At 48.8% G+C, this 15,949-nt stretch overlaps 1 protein-coding gene across 3 annotated transcripts in view; it reads left to right on the top strand.

Moving 5' to 3' along the window:
• Nucleotides 1-3,791: 3,791 nt before the first annotated feature.
• The window catches only part of TNIK (TRAF2 and NCK interacting kinase), a 150,455-nt gene continuing 138,297 nt past the window's right edge, over nucleotides 3,792-15,949 (top strand). For all 3 annotated transcript variants that reach the window (XM_014887073.2, XM_088171033.1, XM_088171032.1), the window contains exon 1: nucleotides 3,792-4,013. In XM_014887073.2, coding sequence (XP_014742559.1) covers nucleotides 3,957-4,013 — 57 coding nt within the window. In that variant the 5' untranslated portion in view covers nucleotides 3,792-3,956. The remainder of the gene's footprint in view (nucleotides 4,014-15,949) is intronic.

Genomic DNA, 15,949 nt, shown 5'->3' on the forward strand with positions numbered 1-15,949 from the left:
CCTTGGTGGCTTTGGCCCACAGTGGCAGCCCTCGAGAGAAGAAAAATCCAATGGCAAAAAATAGGGCATAAAGAAAACCCCGTGCTGGTCCTCAGTGTTGAATATTTTGGGGAAGAACAGCAGCTCGGAGAGGTGCTGTGGGTGAGTTAACCTCCTGGAAGTGAACCATCCCCTGTCTCTTTCCCCGTGATGCCCCAAGAATTTGCTGCTTGAGTGCACCACTCTGTTTGTTCCCTGGTATGAATCTGTAGAGGAAGGGTTTTCCAAAGAGCCCTTGCTGATTTTCCATTTACTCTCCCATTGCAGTGGTTACAAAGGTTTTTACTTACACAATGCTTAAGTAAGGGAGTGATGAACTATTTACAGGGGATTTTTCTTTTGTATACAGCTGTAGGAAAAATCCTGGCAGCAGGGTTCATTCACGTAGTCCTGCTCTGCTCCAAGGATGAAATGGAAAAACACTTCTCTCCCCGGAGAGGAACCCACATCAGCAGGAGGACGAGCAATCAGTAAGTGATAATGAATCAGTTAAAGTGCATTTAAGATCAATAGATGTAGGTTAGGACACATGTAGCCAGTCATTTCTGAGTCTGTTTTAACACAGCTGCATGTTAGCCTAAACCTCAATTATCATGCATTTTACGGGGTATAAATTTTTTAGCATTCCCTGTTCAGTTCAGGCAGAGTCCTTTAAGTACTCCCTTACATGAGCTAACAATAGGGTAAACCAGCCTGGACTTAGGACACCAGAAAAATTGGGGCCACGTGGTCACAGAATTGTTGTGGAATAAATCATATGTTGGGGCCCAAATGTGCTTCCTTGTTTGCTTCGTTCCTGCTCTTGATTATCTTTTGAAGAATGATCCAAAGCCCAAAGCACCTGAAGCTGTTGCTAATTGGGCAAGGGCTTATGTGTCACTTAGATTTACTCATTCCACATACGCCCCCTCACAATGTAATTAACAGTGATGGCACTGTTAGATAATTAAATTTAGTTTTAGGCAGAGGTCAAGTGCCCTGGATAGTTTATGTGGGGGCTGATGCCCTTCAATGAGTAAATCAAAAATAGTGATCTCAGGGTCCCCCACTGCTGACAGCAGAGCTTTGGGTCATTAAGGTGCTCATTGCTCACTAAGGCCTGTAGGAAATATGGCATTTCCCCATTTCCTTGCTTTCCAAATGGAAATGAAATAGGAAAAACAATGACCTGTCACAGAATGATCCCAGAGTCTGTAGCAGCAGACATGGAAACGGAGCTGTTGAGGGATGTGGGGACTGAGCTGGGAGGGCTGTGTGCTTCTCCCATGGTTATTGCTTAATGAAGGATGGGATATGGTAACTCAATTCCTTTAGACTTGGTGGTGCCCTGCCCTGCTGCATCTCACCCATAGCTGTGCCAGTGCTGGCTGGAGCTGGTGTGACACAGCAGGGTCCGGCTGCCATGCCCAGGGGGGACCTGCCAGATTGAAACTCAATTTCGTGCTGAAATGACTCACGGCAAAATATTTTGAGCCGGTTCAACTGAGTGCTTTGAGTCACGGCGACTGTTACTGCAAGGTTTGTTTTGATGCTCCTGGCAGAAAAAAACAGTGTCCAGAGAGACACAGATAGGTTGGTAAATACATAACTAAAAGAGTAACATATTGGAAACTTAATTTTTTTAATGGAAAAAGCTTCCTAAAAAAATGACTGCTCAGTTTAAGCTTTTCCTGCAGCCTGGCTGGGCACCAGTACAGCCCACGTAGCAGCCCTGGCATCTCTGGAGGTCACTGGGTGCACATCTCCCCTCCAAAGCTCCGATTTTTCTCTGAGCAGCCTGGAGACAGCAGCCCTCTCTGGGATTTTCCTGTCACTTCCCTCTATCGCTTTATGCATTTCTTATTTCAGTGATAACAGGAGGGTCCTCTACATTTTTCCCATCTCTATAGGCAGTGGATAGATCATAATTAAATCACAGCTTAGCTTGGGACTTGGCACTTGTGCTGAGGATCAGGACAATCTGTCTATTTGCAGGATTAGACATACATATATATATATATATATGCATATATTAATCCTTATGTTTTTCACAAATAATCCTGTGTGTTCTTGGATGGAAAGCACATTAGAGCAAGCCAGCATCCTCTCATCCTGTTTGTTCCTCCCTTCTCTCCCTGAGAACAATGACAGCAGGAGGAAGTCTCGCATTGGTTTGTTACCAGTTTCCAGGCAGTTTTGCTTCCAGCTCCCCAACTACAAGCGCAACATTGCAATCCCTGGGCTGGAACAGACACAAGACAGCATCTGGTCTAGAAAAACACTGCAAAAGATTGGGGAGTTTGTTGAGTTTAGCATTTTGATGAAATTTACCTCTTTATATGTGAGTGAGGGCTATCGACTGGGCATGGTATTAAGGAGTGATGATTTGTAGCTTGGGAAAAGGGGTTAAATCCAGGCAGGCTGCCGTCACTGCGGGTGATGTGCAGCCCCGTGCGACTTCCGCTACCTGCCACTTGGGCACTTCATTACCAAAAGAAATCACATTCTGCTGCGCCCTCGCAGCCCTGCAAGCTGAAACGCCTGCAATCAGGATTAGTAAGCGATAAGGCAAGGATGCTGTCCCCCAGTGCGGGCTTCCCAGCACCAGTCCTGCTGGTTCTGGGGAGGTTTCAGCAATTCCTTCTGGCCTTTGGTCAGTCGGTGTCCCGCAGTCCTGCCTGGTGAGGCTGCACCGCCCGCAGCAGCAGCAGCACACAGCCTCCCCACAACTGCACGACTGTTTGTAATGCCATTTATTATTACTCTTTGGAGCACATCTCCAATCAGAAAGTGTAAGAAAATCCCATCCGCCTGCCAGTTGACTCATGTGTAGGGTTTCCGCTTCCCAGATCTGCATATTGTAAGCTCCTGACACAAGTTGATGTTGTAAGTACAGCTTCCATACGGTTCTCTCAAAGGCAACAGATTTTTTTATACATATATATTTATATACGGCACCTGGTTTGGCAGGAACCACATCCGAAAAAGGGAAATAAGGAAAACTAAAAGCTGACTCTACCTAGCTATTGCTGGCTTGGGAGACGGTTTGGCCAATTCCAAACATAGCATCAATCTCTTATTCCTACTTAGGATCAGCATGGGAGTTGGGACGCCTGGGATGGCTCCCGAGTGCCGAGCGAACAGGTCGACAACAGGTCAGCAAATCCAGGTGTAACATCTGGATCCAGCTGCAGAAGGGCCAAATCTCACCGAGCATCCCGAGGAACAAACACAAAGCAGGCGGATTGCTGCTCCCCTGGCCTTGGCGCTTCCCACCCTCCTGCCTGGCAGAATTTGGGTCCAGCACCTGAAACCGAGCAGCTTTCCCCACCGGACCTGACAGGCACCACTGCCGGGATCCTGGGGTGGGGGAACCCAGGCGGCCTGGACCCCTGCCCGGCATCAGCCTGGATGCCCGCTCTGCGTCGGGGGGCTCTGCGCGCTGAACGAGCCCTTTTGTGCGCCACTGGGCACGCACCCCCGCGGCTCGCAGCGCTCGCCCCTTCCGACCCTGCACCGCCACCGGGGGCTGCGTGCCCGTGCCGTCCCTCGCCCCCGCGGCGGGTCCCGGGTCCCGGCGCAGCCCCCGCCCGCCCCTGAGGGGGCTCTGCCCGCCCTCGCGCGGCGCCGCCCCCTGGCGGCGGGTCGGGCGCCGCCCCCGCGGTGACAGACAGGGGCGGCGCGGGGCCGTGCGGGCGCGGTGCGGGGCGGGCGCGGCGATGCGCCGCCGCCGCCGCCATCCCGGCGCAGCCCGCGGCGAGCCCTGCCTGCCTGGCCGCCCCTAGGCAGCCGCGCTGCGGGCGGAAGGGCAGGGGCGGCGGCGGCGGCTTCTTCTTCCCGGCGCCCCGCATGAGGAGAGGCGTTAAATAGCGCCAGCGCCGCGGCGGCCGCCACTGCCCGCTCGGTGGCGGCGGGGCCGCCTGGCCGGCGGCGGAAATATGGCGAGCGACTCCCCGGCGCGGAGCCTGGACGAGATAGACCTCTCGGCGCTGCGGGTGAGGCGCAGGGCCGGGGATCGCGGGGAGGCATGCGGGAGCGGCACCCCCCCATCCATCCATCCATCCATTCATCCACCCATCCACCTATGCACGCATCCATCCATCCATCTATCCATCCATCCGTCCATCCATCCCCGGTGGCGGGGAGATGGGGTTGGGGGGGTCCGCGGCGCTCGGTGTATGTATGTGTGAGTGTGTATGTGTGTGTGTGTGTGTGATGTGCGCCTGCACGTATGTAAATGCGGGTAGATAACCGTGTGCGCGTGCATGTGCGTGCCCGCCGCCGCGTGTGCGCGCACCCACACGTGTGTGCATCCGCACATGTGTGTGTATGTGTGTGTGTATGTGTGCGTATATATATACATGTGTGTATGTGTATGTGTGTGGGGCTGCGGGCACGGCCGTGCCCCCGCAGGTGTGTGCGTGTCCGTGTCCGTGTGCGCGCAGCGCGGACGCGGGTGCGTGCGGCCGGGCGGGTCCCCGCGGCCCCGCTCCCACCCGGACCCCCCCCGCGCTCCGGTCTGGCCCCGGACAGCACGCGTGGGCAGGCGGACACGCAGGGGTGCGGGGCTGCGGCCCCAGATCCCGCTTTCCCCTCTTTTCCCGGCCCCGCAGCCTCTCTCCATCCCTCTCCCGGTGTGTCCCTGCGCGCTGCCTCCTCCTCACCCCCCTGGAAAATGAAGCCCAGCATGTACCCTTGAAATGTCAGGCTCGTCAGACGTGTCAGCCTCGGCGTGGGCTGTGGCCTGATGTCCCCCCTGGTCAATTTCTCTTGTAACTTTCTTCTTTTCCCCCGTTTCTCCGTCTTTCTGGCCGTAAGAACGGCTCGTTGGGAACGAGCATGGGGAGTCATTGAGAGAAGCAGCATTTATGCGGGAGGCAGCAGCCAGGCTGCTCTTTGCAACCCGCTGCATACACAAATAAATAAAATCAAGCAGAATCCGCTGAAGACTTGAACAAGTGTATTTTTAGAAATGTTACTTGCTTCAGTGCAAGGAAAAAAAAAAGAGAAGTCTATCTTTATTCACTTGCCCTACTTTCTTTCTGGTGAGTTTCTGGTTGATTAATAGTGTAAATGATTGCTCAGCAATACACAGTGTAGATGAGATTGGAATAGGGGAACCATCTGCCTTAAAAACAGACCTGGAGCTGGTTTCCCCTCTTAGGTGGAAGGTACCTTGGAAAAAAGATTGCTGAAGCCGGTGGAGTTAATCCAGGAGAACAGTATAATTTGGGAGGGAGGGGGCCCTCTCCTTCTTTTTTCCCCGCCCTCTGATTTTTTTTTTTAATTTTAGTTTTTTTTTTTAACATCTGTGTTGGGAAGTGTATTTGAACTAGGGTACCATTTCTTTTTAAAACCATATCCACACGTGCTTAGGCTGTTGGTTTTTTTTTTCTGTTTGTGGCTTTTTAATAGCAACGCACACCAGATACAGCCAGGGTTTTGTTTTCGCTTTAGGAGGAAATGTATATTCCCTCCCTCCCCCTGAGAGCCAGCGGCAGCGCCTGGTCGGTGAGCAGAGCAGTGCTGGCATTTCAGGGTAACCGGAGACAAGGGGACCTGAAACCCCGACCCACAGCGGGGTGGGACAGCAAAAACCCTGCTCCCCTGGCCAGCAGTGGCCACTCTGCCAGCACGGGGCTGCTGCCACTCGGACCTCTGCCCCCTGTCAGTGCTGTGGCGCTTTCCTGTAAATGATGAGAGATGTGGTGGATTGCAAGCGAGACAAGAATAGGAGCTTAATTTGCCAAGGAATAGATCTTCTTCTAAACTAAGCTCCTCCAGCACTTAGCATAATTGTTAGAGGTCGTAAATTCAGCAGATAGGGCACGGAGCGTGAATCATTCCATGGGGGTCTGAATCAGAAATCAATAGTAAATTTGCTGCCTGAGCACAAAACATGGCAGGGAGGAGTAATTCCCCAAGCCTTGCAAAATTTTTATATGTTAGAAAAGAAGTGTCACATTGCTGCGGGTTTATAGATGAGTCTGGGTGGAGGAGATGTTGCTCTGGTGCTGTTTGTGTGTTTAAAGGGGTGAGGGGTGACTCTGAAATGCTCGGAGCAGGTAGTGACTCAAAAATCTGGCGAAGGGGATGATTTGTTCCCAACAGTGGGGAAAGGAAGTGCTCAGGACGCTTATCTCCGAGTTTGAGTCACTGAAATGTTCCAGGAGGCTGGGGCTTATGAACCACAGGCAAATGTGTGTTACAAAGGTGGACCTTTAAGTGCCAGGTTGCCCAGTCCTTTGCTTTGGCTTCTCTCCTCCTGTCCCAGGGAAGGCAGGTGGATTGGCAGGATGGCAGTGTGCTGCTGAAGGCTGAGTGCAAGCAGAGCCTTGCACGCCATCATTCAGTTCAGTTTGCCACTGCCCACAGGCTTATGGGGTGGGATTTGTAGATCTGGGCTGGAAGGTGACATAGGAGGTGGCAGGAGCTCCTGTTTTTGCCACACTGTAGAGTTTATTTTGGCCATGCAGTTGGGCTCCACCACAGCAGTGCATCTGCTTGATGTGCTGGAGGCTGGGCCAGGAACAAAGCACTGAACTCTAATTAAAATGCACGGCCTGGTGCATGAAGTAAGTGCACTTGGGGCTGGCTCCTGCCTTCTCTGTGACATGTTTGTATCCTCCTCTGGGCACCGTGCTCATTGCCCTGGTACCCAGGAGTGCCCCTGTGGGTGCACAGGGCTGAGCACGCCAGGGTAGGAAGAATTCTTAAACCAGTGATCTTCCCGTGGTGGTGCTGGTAATGAGGATCGTTGATGTTGCAGAGAACTGTAATTTAAAACAATGAGGGCATCGAACAGGTAGCGCTGCATATTGTACAGACAAGGGGATAAGATAAACTACATTATAATGTTCTTTTGTATGGGCAAAGAGATATTTCTGCTAGTCCACTCAGCATGTTTAATAGCCGGATGACCTGCCAGTGTTATTAGCAGAATAATGATTAACACGGGGATTCGCACAGGCTGTTGACAGGCATGTTGGAGGAGCACATTTATGCAATAAAATGAGAATGAGAGTGAGGAGGGATGCAGTGGGCTATGGTCTCTGGTGGTAAATGCACAGCTGATCCCAACAGGAGAGAACAGAAAGATGGGGCTCGGTTTGGTGGTTTTTTTCCCCTGCTTTTTTTGTCTCAGTGAATGCAAGAGCCTGTCATTTCTTGCTAAAGGCAGTGGCCTTGATCCTTCTCAAATATTCAGGTCAATAGCTTTTCCTCTGCTGCATCCATCTGCAGGGCTGGGCCTCTGGCTGATGTACCAGCAGTGGCAGCAGGCTATTCTGCAGTAGCTGCCACAGCTGGATTCATCTGAGTTGCTTTGCAAGGTGTGTGGGAGGTTATAAAAGATCCCAGGGAGGAAAACCTTTCCCAGGGAGCTGATAACCCCTGGGTTGGGTCTGGCTTGGGGCCAGCAATCCCCTTCTGCTCACAGCTACTCCTTGTCTCCTGGGCAGGAGCTCGCCCTGGGCATAGGGCACCAGTCTCACCTGGGATGTACAGCTTGGCTGAGGGTTTCCTGCAAGGCAGGCAGTTTAAAAAGAGCCTTTTAGGGAAAGAAGCAATTGTTTTCTTCATGTACCTGGACGTTGCTTTTGTTTTGAACTCATTAGCAAACCCCAAGCTTTTGTTATTTACTTTAGTGAAGTGCTGACCGTGCACTCTCTGGAAACTGTATCCTAAAATCGTTTGTTGTTTTGGAAAAGCCTGTCCTTTAATGCTCAGGCTTGGAGAGGAGACAGCACAGAATTTAAGGAGCTGGTGAGTATTAGCTGTTGCTGGGAAGAATTGGATGAAACCCAAAAATGTCACTACTCTTCCTTTAGCTTGCTTTGTATAGAAGTGAAGTTTCAGTGGCCCTTTGTTTGCATTAGTTGATCACTGTCAATGAAGATAAAAGCTGACATGTTAAAAACCCACAAAACTCAAACATGCTGGCATTGTCCTGTTTCTAGAACTTTGTCAGTTTATGGCATATTTCAGCATCATTAAAGATTTAGGAGAAGCTCTAATGGGGGATAAGCACTGCAAGCCACCACTCTGGCAGCATTATTTTAGGTCTCTTCTTCCAGCACCTTTTAAAAAAAAACTCTGTAAATCAATGGAATTTGGGCAGCTTTTGTAAAGGTTACCTGCCTAAATAGAAAGAGGAACAAACTTGACTGGAGATGACTTCTAGAGATTAAAAAAAAAGATATGAGAAGCTTATTTTGCTGTATTTTACATGATAATGCTGCCATGCAAAAATTGGGGCAGATGTTCAACAAATAAATACATATATTCACAGTTCCTGAGGAAAGACACTCTCAAGAGTATTCCATCAGGGGCTTAATCTGTGCTCTTCCAGAGTCTTTCAGTGCATGTGTAAGTTACAAACCATGACAGCATCCATGTACTTTGTCTATTTTGGAGCTTTTTGAATTCTAAACCATAAAACTTTGCAGCAGAATACTGGTCTCTGAATCACAGAATCATAGAATTGTTTGGTTTTGAAGGGACCTCAAAGCTTATCTAGTTCCAAAACCCCTGCCATGGGCAGGAACACCTTCCCTTAGACCAGGTTGCTCTGAGCCCTGTCCAACCAGGCCTTGAACAATTCCAGGGATGAGGCATCCACAGCTTCTCTGGGTTTTATGTTGCAGTGTATTGCTTCTCTCTGAGAGAATTAATTTATTCCTAACATCTAATCTAAAACTTTAATTTAAATCATCCCAAAGGGATGTCAATGTCCAACTCCATTCCTTGAGCCATTGGTGCAAACGTATCCTTTATGCACCTATGTATATTCTTGTATGTGCTCATAAAAAGTTACAATGGAAAAGGATCTGTCTTCTGTCAAATCATTCTCTGGGGTTGACTGTGTTCTTTTCTCTGCCTTTTGGAGATGTGCAGCCCAGCTGCTGCTCTTCCTGCAGTTACTCTTCAGCACTGGTTACTCTTCCTCATCTTTGCAGTTCTTTCACAACACAGCACTATATGTTGTTTTTGAAGAGTTCTCTGTTCTCACTAGTGTTCCTTTGCTGGGCAGCCATAAAAATTAATAATTTGGAGTGAATTTATGGCAAAGCATATGCTTGAACAGGCTGAAGTTTGAGCACAAGCGCTTTGTTGAATCGAGCTTTGAAGCAACAAAGAGCATTTGATTGGTGTGCATATTTAAAATCAAGTGTCTGTTTTTAATCCATGTGACAAGGAGGAGTTAGAGGAGGTTTTTAACCTTGCTACCTGAAGGTAGTTTTTATCTGCAAGGCTTGTAGATGTAGTGGTACAGTCTGTATGGGAGGCAACAGTTTCCATTTGATCTGTATGTAAATCTCCATGGATAAATCACCCAGCTATGGAAGAGGTGTCCTTGGAAATCATCATTCATGTGACGCCAGGTCAAGCGAAAGCTGCGATCACCTCCTGGGCTCGGGCTCTGAGCTGCTCCCTGCAAACCCTTGCCTGACTCTTCTTAATGCACCCTTACCCTTTGCAAGGGTAATTATAGACATCAGTGGGAGTTCTGTGACTCTGACCTGTAGACCAAGGACGGGGTATTGATCCCTGTCTCATTTCTTCATGCCTCATATATAAAGGGGTAGAATCCTGCTGGATTGTCCTAGGTAAAAAACTACCAGCAGGCAGAAGGGTGCACGGTGTGGAAAAACAGAATTGGCAAAAGCTCTTGTGCCTTGGGGTGTGGAAGATGGTGTTGAGGGTTTAGGACCTGCCGCCTGAAGGCAACTGCTTGCCCTGGGCTGCCAGGGGAGCACAAATGTTGTTTTCTCTTGCTGCCAGTTACAGAAGTGGGAGCCTTGTGGAATGAAACCCGCATTCACTCTCCCAGGACTTTGGCTGATCCCTTCTCCCTGCTGGTGGCCTTTTTGGCCATGACTGCTCTGCAGGTGTAGAGCCTCCATCACATGAGGTTTCCATTTCCTGATGCTCAGGTGCCTTTTTTGTTACCTTTCACACAGCCATTAAAACAGTGTGCAGATTAAAACCCACAAGCCTAAGTGGGTGAGACGTGTTTCCCACTTAGCCAGTAGCTTTAATTTCTTCTCCCCAGCCCCCGTCTCCTGTCCTGTTTTGTCACTTTCAACTGTGGCTGCACATTGAAACTGATGGTCAGTCTCCTCTGGGCTCAGGAAAACAATTTACATAAGTGAGATTTAATGTTTTCTGTGTAAATAGTTTATGATTTCTAAAGGAGTGCTGGCTAAGGACCATGGTCCTTGGAAAATGGATACTCCCCCTCTCACTGCATTCCTCCTTCATGGTTGTGTCTAGATGAGCCCTGTGAGGGGCTGAGTATCCCCTTCCTGCTGTGGGATGAGGATGCCCAGCACATCAGCTCCCAGCCCTGGGGAGCTCCTGCAATGGCTCATTAGTGAAAGGAGAAAAGCCACCAAGGTTGGAAAACACTCATAAGAAGTTTAGTTGGCACTCAATTCTATCTCTCTGCATGCCTGATTTTTATTTTGTAATGGCCAGAAAACCCTTCCTTTCATCCAGAATGTCACTTTTCCATGTTAATTTGGTGCAGTGCTTGCCAGAAGTTCAAGGTTGTGTGTTGGTAATGAATGATGGCAATCAGGCGGGCAGCGCTGGAATGGCCAGGTTGGATCCCAGCTCCCGTTTCCATCTGAGTGGAGCCAGCAACATGACCTGCCCCACATCAGAAGCTGAGTTACCCTCACCAGAAGGTGTTCCCTTTGCTGTGCTGTGTGTAACCAGCTCTGCTCTGCCACAGGAGCCAGATATTGATGGTGGCAGATATTCATGCAGGCACCGTCCACTGCCAGTCAGTGAGGTGTCACCTGGGCGGGTGACACGGTCCCATCCTTCCTATGGATGCACTCAGGTGAAAACAGCTCTACCTTCTGGCAGGCACAATCCGTGCCTGGTTTGTGCAGCTGTGAGCAGTGAGCTGCTCCTCTGAGCAAAGCCTGAGCAATGCAAGTTCAACATCCTCTCGGTTCTGAGCACTCCTGCTGCAGCAAGGGTGGGTGTTTCTGCTTGCGTGAGTGCACGTGTGGTTTTCAGCTTCAGAGTGCACAAAACCTTTTGTTACAGGTTTTGCTTGTTCCCTCCAGCAGTGGCATTTCAGGGTGCAGAAAGTGTTGCTTTCAGAACAGTAAATTGTTCTAAAAGCAGTGCTCTTTAAAAGCCAGAGGTATTGCCTCACATGCATATTCCTTTATAAGCTAACAAGAAAAGTAAAAAATTAATGTGGCTGACAGTCTCCTCTCCCCTTCCTTTTAAAAATTCTCTTTTCTCCTAATTTTGAAACTCAGCAGGAAAAAGCATACTGCCAGCTGAGTCATGTGCTTAGTGCATGACAGAAGTGGCTGTTTGGGATCATGCCCTTAATCTGCTGGATGGTGACTTTAGGATGCATTGGAGGTGGTGGAGCCTTTGCTGAGGGAAAGATCGCACAGCTTGAGCCTAATAAAATGTGTCTAATAACTGCTGTAGCATGCTATAGAAATACAAGAGATCAAAGCTTCAGAGGCATTTATTTTCATAATTTTTGGGTCAGATCCTTGCAGGACTAATTGGGTGCTGTTTGATGTCCAGGCAACAATAGAAATCTCCCTGTACATCAGAATATGTTTGTCTCTTCCTCTTTCTTTCATACAAAAGCATAAAAGCTTAGTGTGATTTTGAGATAAACTGGCAAAAGTGAAGACGCAGATCTCCTCCCTACCTCACTGCAGACTTCCTTAGCAGTATTTAGAGAGCAGTGAGGCACTGGAACAGGTTGCCCAGAGAAATGGTAAATGATCCTTGCATGGAAGTGTTCAAGGCCATGTTGGATGGGGCTTGGAACAACCTGATCCAGTGGGTGGCATCTCTGCCCATGGTGGGGGATGACCTGAAAGGTCCCTTCCAATCCAAACCATTCTATACTTCTATTACACTGGGGCCATTTAGCTGATACAGTGACCAAAACAAATGTGTCTCCTTGCCAGATGTTGATTGTTTGAATTAACATCCATACTTCAGGAGCACTAAGCCTCAGGCTGTTGCCTACTGGTCCCCAAGACATGAGCCAAGATGAAACCAGAGAACAAGCTCTGATGGTGCAGCTCAGTGCACCTCCACAGTTGTGAAACTCTGGTGGTGTCTCAGCACTGTGGGTGGTCACCCCCCAAACACAGCAGGTCAGATACACTGTGGGCTTTGAAAGGCACTTACAAAGGTATTTTATTTATGTGTATTAAAACAGTGTATACAAATGTAAATAAAAATAAGCGTGACTCTAACTGTTCCCTCTTGAGTGGAACAGGACAGCAGAGTGTGGCTATAAGTGGCACAGTTTGTGTCCCTGTACCTGGCACATAGACCTTCTTCAAAACAGGCCAGAATTTTCCAGCCTGCTCACTCCGATGGGAGATGCCAAAACAGCCATGAAACGTGGCTGGAAAGGAAGGTGTAGTGCCCTTAAACTTGTGGGGTTTGTGTTTCATGCTCCACTGAATACTCATGGTAGGTGTTTGGGGAAGAGGCTTCTCTCGTGTGTCTGCAGGTGCCACCATTTGGGGAGGAAAGAAAGATAGGTGTACAAGGCAAATGTTTTTGGAGAAGAACCAGAGGCCAAGAAACAAAATGAAAAGGACTTTAAATGCATTTTCTGGCCGTGCAGACAGGCTGTCTTCAGTGCAATAAATCTTCAGCCTTTATGTATTGATTAGCTTCAGTAAATAGTGTGATGACTCTGCTGTTCCCATTGCTATTCTGTGGGGATTGGTGTGTTAGTATGGCTGAAGAGGCTATAATAGCTAAATGGGATTCCAGTAGTGAGAGCAGTTTACAAATGCTCTCCAAAGTGATCCTCACAGCCAGTGTGACTGTGTTTGACTGTGTTTGACTGCTGTAAATGTAAACAGAATGCTCCACTGGTGACCAGGCTCGTAATGGCTGTGTTTTCTAATGGGCAAAACTATTCTCTGAGCCAAGTGTCCTTCAGTGACTGTGCCCTGCCCTGGCAGGGGTGCTGTGTGCACCTGGTCCCCTGGTTGAGGACCTGTGATGGACACATTCTGAAGAGGAGAGGCTGAAACATGGAGATGCCTGGCTAGAAAACGAAAAATGGCTGAAAATACCCCTTTTTACACTAGCCATGTAGTAATTTTTTCAATATTCATATGATTCTTGGCATAGTTTCAGGTGATTTTTCTTGTTGAGCTTTGCCTGTGCTCTTGGAGCCAGATGTGTGATGTGGCAGCCTGAAGGTGGTTGTGTTTGAGCTCTGGGCAAGCCTTAGGTCCCTGAGCATTTACTACAGTAAAGCATGAACAGAGCAGGAAGATGGCAGGGACAGCAGCTCGTTGTCCTTGTGGAGCAGCAGTGCGAGGATGGATGGATGGATGGATGGATGGATGGATGGATGGATGGATGGATGGGAGAGCTGCTTTACCTATTAGTTGCCATAACTGAAAGCCCATCCAGAAGACTTTCCATTGGCATCTCTGTTTTTTGACAACCTATAATTACACCCTGGTGAAAGAGCTCTTTCAGAGGTAGTTTGGACCATGAGCTGAAATCCCAGGTTGCTCTGGAGACAGTGGAAGGAAAGATAGGATGTAGCAGATGTAAAATTAGCATAACAATACACCTTTAATTCAGCTTGAAGGAAATAATTGAAGACTAGTTGTCACTTACGCTTGTGACCTCTGCCAAGATGACTCACACTGCAATATAATATGAGTCACTTGTTAATGATGGCCTGTTAAGAAGTAAGCACCAAATCCCTGTAACTTCTTCACTGTGCTCTGTAAAAACCAGGATGGGGAAGGGTGTTCAGGATATTATTGCCTAGAAGTAACTGATACTTAAGAGCACTGAAGCACCTTTATTTGGTTCTGGGTGACTCTGGCATGAAAAGGCAAAGGTCCTGAGCAGAAATGCTGCTGCTTCTTTGGCCTTGGTTTAAAAGAGCCACAAAACACTGTGTAGCTCTCCTCCCCAGTGCTGCCTGCTGTACATGCTGTTGCCCGAGGGTGGGGACCCTGATAACTTTCCTTCCTGCCAGATGGCTCAGCTGGCCAGAGGTCAAGTGCTTGCTGTGGGACAGAGGGTGGGAGGGAGGAAGGTGGGTGAATGGGTGCTCAGCTGTGCATTCATGAAACCTCTACAGAGCATGGGGAGGGAGGTCTTGGAGGTATCCTGGCTGATGGGGGAATGTGAAGGTAGGAATAAAATACTCAGTGGGAAGGTTGCTGGGGTGATGTTGCTCCACTGATGTGGAGCCCTGGGCTGGAGACCTGCAGCCAGGAGCCTGGGGGAGAAAGGTGAAGAGCTGCAGCCTGTGGTCCCATGAGGTGAGGGCTTGGCCAGGCACAGCTTCCTCATGAACTCCTCCCCTCTGACGTGTGAGAAGTTTTTTATGGCCTTAGGAACTCTCTTAGGTGCTCCTGCAGCAATTGACTTGAGCACTCACTTGTTAATCATCTACTAGCTGTATTAAATGCTTCCTCTTACTGAACTAGAGTTTTTCCTCAATAAATGAGATTTCACAATCCACAGAAGAAAGTGAGAGTCTGGTGTGAAGGTGCTTATGACCGGGGACAGGAACTTGCCAAGAAGTGACCAGCTCCTATGGTCAGAAAGGGGTTTCTCAATTGACAAAAGCCTCGTGATTTTGTCTGTAGTCAGGAAATTCTGTGAAGTGCTGACACCAGAAGTTAACTTGAAAGGGGAGTATTTTTCCCTAGATCTCATAATTGTAGAGAAGCATGGAAAAAGGTCTTCCTGAAAGATCATAATCCAAAGGGCAAATAGAAGACTGCAAGTAGATTACTGAAAATTCAGAAGAAAAACCAGAGGCTTTGCGTGCCTTCTTCCCTGAGTGATACAACATCCCTGAGCTGCTTGTGCCATGCTTTCATTTTTCTAGGTGAGAAGCTGTCTTACCTCTACCATCCCTCTTCTGCCACCTGTTCCAAGGTGTATCTCGCCCTCTGGACTTTGCCTGTTGGCAGTCCAGACAGGACTGGTGTCCATGCAGGATCTTGCCGCCTTAAACAGCACCAGTGTGGGTGACAGGAGACAGGAGGGTGGTGATGAAGGGCTGAGGAGAAAGGTTAGAGGCATGGGGGGATGAGAAGGAAAGGACCTGAAGGAAGAGAACTTTACCTTGGAAGTTCTAGGGTAGTCTAAGGCAACCAAAGGACGCTGAATGTACAAGTTGGTTGCATTGCAGAAAATTGTGTGTAGTACCTTAGGAATAGTTTTCTCTGAGGGGTGGAGGAATGTTACTTCCTGAAGAGAAGCTGCCAGCACAGTGGGACCCAGATCTTGAATCTTGCTCGTTTGATAATGATGACAGGATTCTTTATCAAGTTCTTGCTTTAGCATAAAGCTCCTGCTGCTGTGGGAGCTCACAGGAGCTCTCATCTGCCTCTTGAATACACAAAGGTTTATCGTGTGATTGAACTGGAGGCACCCCTTGCAGGTGAGCAGACCATACCCCCCAAAAACGGAGCAGTGTGGTTGTCTAGTGAGAAAGGGCAGAAGTTCAAAGCTGAGGTTGGTTTCTCAAGGCTCTTTCACAGTTAATCATGGGTTTGTTTTCTCCTGTTGACGTGACCTCTTCTGTGCTGCTGGTGTAAAGCAAAGTGCCTGCACAGATGAGAGAAGATGCAGAAACTCTGCTCATTATCAGAAACGAGTAAAACTGCTCCAAGCTAATATGGCAGCCTAAAAATAGAAGTGGTGCTAGGGGGAGGGGCTGTCTTCTGTGTTCATTTGCCCTTGATTTTCATGACATTTTGCTGCTCTACATTGTGTGTCTTGTTCGGGAGACTGTGTGTCCTGGTCACACTGGAGTAATTCCCAAGAATGTCAAAAAACATCATGAGGAGGACTGAAGAGCTCGCTGGGGGTTTAGCAGTTATCTGGCAGAATGCAGTCACTCAGGTTTATTCCCTCATCCTCCTGC

This window comes from Sturnus vulgaris, chromosome 10 (genome assembly GCF_052056855.1).
Source record: "Sturnus vulgaris isolate bStuVul1 chromosome 10, bStuVul1.hap1, whole genome shotgun sequence".
Lineage (NCBI taxonomy): Eukaryota > Metazoa > Chordata > Aves > Passeriformes > Sturnidae > Sturnus > Sturnus vulgaris.